Genomic DNA, 1,974 nt, shown 5'->3' with positions numbered 1-1,974 from the left:
AGTAACAATGCTGTCAAAGTATTCGAAAAACTTCTGAAAATTTGAGTTTGTGTTCATTGAGAGGTTGCTTAACATTCCCAAATAATGTAGTAGTGCAAAAAACATACATAATAGAGTTGCAGAACCAAAGGAAAAAGCGCACATATAAATTCTAAGATGTGTCACATCCTTGTATTTCGGCCTTCACATCGCTAATGAAGCGTCTTATGGCAGCGAGTCAATGAGATGATGAAGAAGAACCACATGATGGCAATATGGAGGTCACATTCGTGTCTGAATTTTTTCCTTCACGTCACTAATGAATTGAGATAAATTCTTTTGTGATGACCCATTTAGAGCCACTGCATCCTCCAATGTTTGTGTTACTTTCATGACCTTCTTCTGCAAACCATCACCCGATTTTCCACATATCAGACGGTTGATCTTCTCTGCTACCTCCACCCTTCTAACGGGTTTAACCCGATCACAAAGATTGAGTCCAACGCCCCAATCATCAACTACTAGTTTCCTATTAGTGATTTGATCAGCCACTAGGGGAAAACATAGCATGGGAACACCACACCGCATACTTTCCAGTATAGAATTCCATCCACAATGCGTTAAGAACCCTCCTACTGCTGGATGTGAAAGCACCTCAATCTGAGAGCACCATGGCACCATCAACCCTCTATCTTTAATCTCATCTTCAAATCCGACTGGTAGAATATACGTTTCATCATAACCTGTAGTGTCGGGACGAAGTACCCAGATGAAATTCACTTTACTAAGCAAAAGCCCATGAGCTATTTCCTCAAAATCATCCTTTGTAACTTGAGCATAGCTGCCAAAAGAAATGAACAAAACCGAACCATGGGGCTTCTTGTGGAGCCAATGGATGCAGTCAGATTCTGGCATCAGATTGGTAGCCACGATGTTATTGGTGAGACTATCGGGCAAGACAGGGCCAATTGCATATGTTGGTTGCTTCGATTGCAAGGCAGAAAGGGACTCAAATTCAAGTTCTTGCACTGTATTACACAAAATAAAATCTGCCCTTTTCACTTCGCGAAATGCCTTGTAATAGATGCGGAGCATTGGGCAAAATATATCTGTTGTTTGGAGGTATGACATCAAGTCCCTTGGTTCAATAGCTTTCACACTAGGTATGTAATCAATGATATCCTCGCGATTATCTAATAAATCAAGCAACAAAAAAAAAATGTTTGTAACTATATAACTACGCTAATATTTATGTCATCAGACTATGAATCTAAACCAAAAGTTTAAATAATAATGCAAGCAACATGAGATCTTTATGAGAAGGATATTACTTACCATGAGCACCGAAATGACCATTTTTTCGGAGAAGGTCCAAGTGATAGTAGATGTTTAAGACTAGGGCTGGTTCAGTCCAGAAGGAAATATGGATAAGGTTGTACTTGTTGGCTATGGTTGCTGACCATGCTTGGAACGTATCAACAATCAAACAAGTGATTGAGGGGTCAGATTGGACTAAATTTCCAACAAGTTCATCCACATGGGCAGGGAAGACATGCAAAGCACCCTCAAGAGATTGGTCGAGGTTCTGAATTCGGTTGAAAGCTAGTGGAAATCCATCACTTACTGTTGTGTAGCGTATGTCTAGACCGGATTTACGCGCCATGGCAAAGATATCGTCTTCTGTGTTGTCGTTGGGTTGTGACTTGAGTATGTGGTGGTGAATATATTGGGTGTTGACAAAAGTGATGGTGAAGCCCTGTGAAGCAAGCTTCGTGGCCAGATGGGTCAATGGGGTTACATGGCCTTGGAGAGGAAGAGGCACCATGATTGCATGAGGGGTTGAGGCTTTGCCCTCCATCTCTCTCTCTCTCTCTCTCTCTCTCTCTCTCTCTCTCTCTCTCTCTATTGGTGTTTCTGAGAAAGTAGGCAAGTGATGAACTGAAAAACACATCTTAATTGTGTTATGTCTGTGATGTGTGGACAGATGACTGCCAT

General features: G+C 41.4%; 1 protein-coding gene across 1 annotated transcript; it reads right to left on the bottom strand.

The window, feature by feature from the left end:
- Nucleotides 1-1,974, bottom strand: LOC137745071 (UDP-glycosyltransferase 86A1-like). Its single transcript, XM_068484943.1, has 2 exons — nt 1,315-1,974; nt 1-1,172 (listed from the first exon to the last, which is right to left on the bottom strand). Exons 1-2 carry the CDS (start codon nt 1,928-1,930, stop codon nt 262-264), a joined length of 1,527 nt encoding a protein of 508 aa, XP_068341044.1. The 5' UTR covers nt 1,931-1,974; the 3' UTR covers nt 1-261.

The sequence above is a fragment of the Pyrus communis genome, chromosome 9 (assembly GCF_963583255.1).
Source record: "Pyrus communis chromosome 9, drPyrComm1.1, whole genome shotgun sequence".
NCBI classification, from domain to species: Eukaryota; Viridiplantae; Streptophyta; class Magnoliopsida; order Rosales; family Rosaceae; genus Pyrus; species Pyrus communis.
Note: the sequence above shows the minus strand (reverse complement) of the source record. Positions and strands in the feature narration are given on the sequence as shown.

Coding starts and splice junctions, on each gene's coding strand:
- LOC137745071 (XM_068484943.1), bottom strand. CDS start 1,930: ATGTGTTTTTCAGTTCATCACTTGCCTACTTTCTCAGAAACACCAATA. Junction 1,173..1,314: donor TGGTCATTTCGGTGCTCATG/GTAAGTAATATC, acceptor TTGATTTATTAG/ATAATCGCGAGGATATCATT.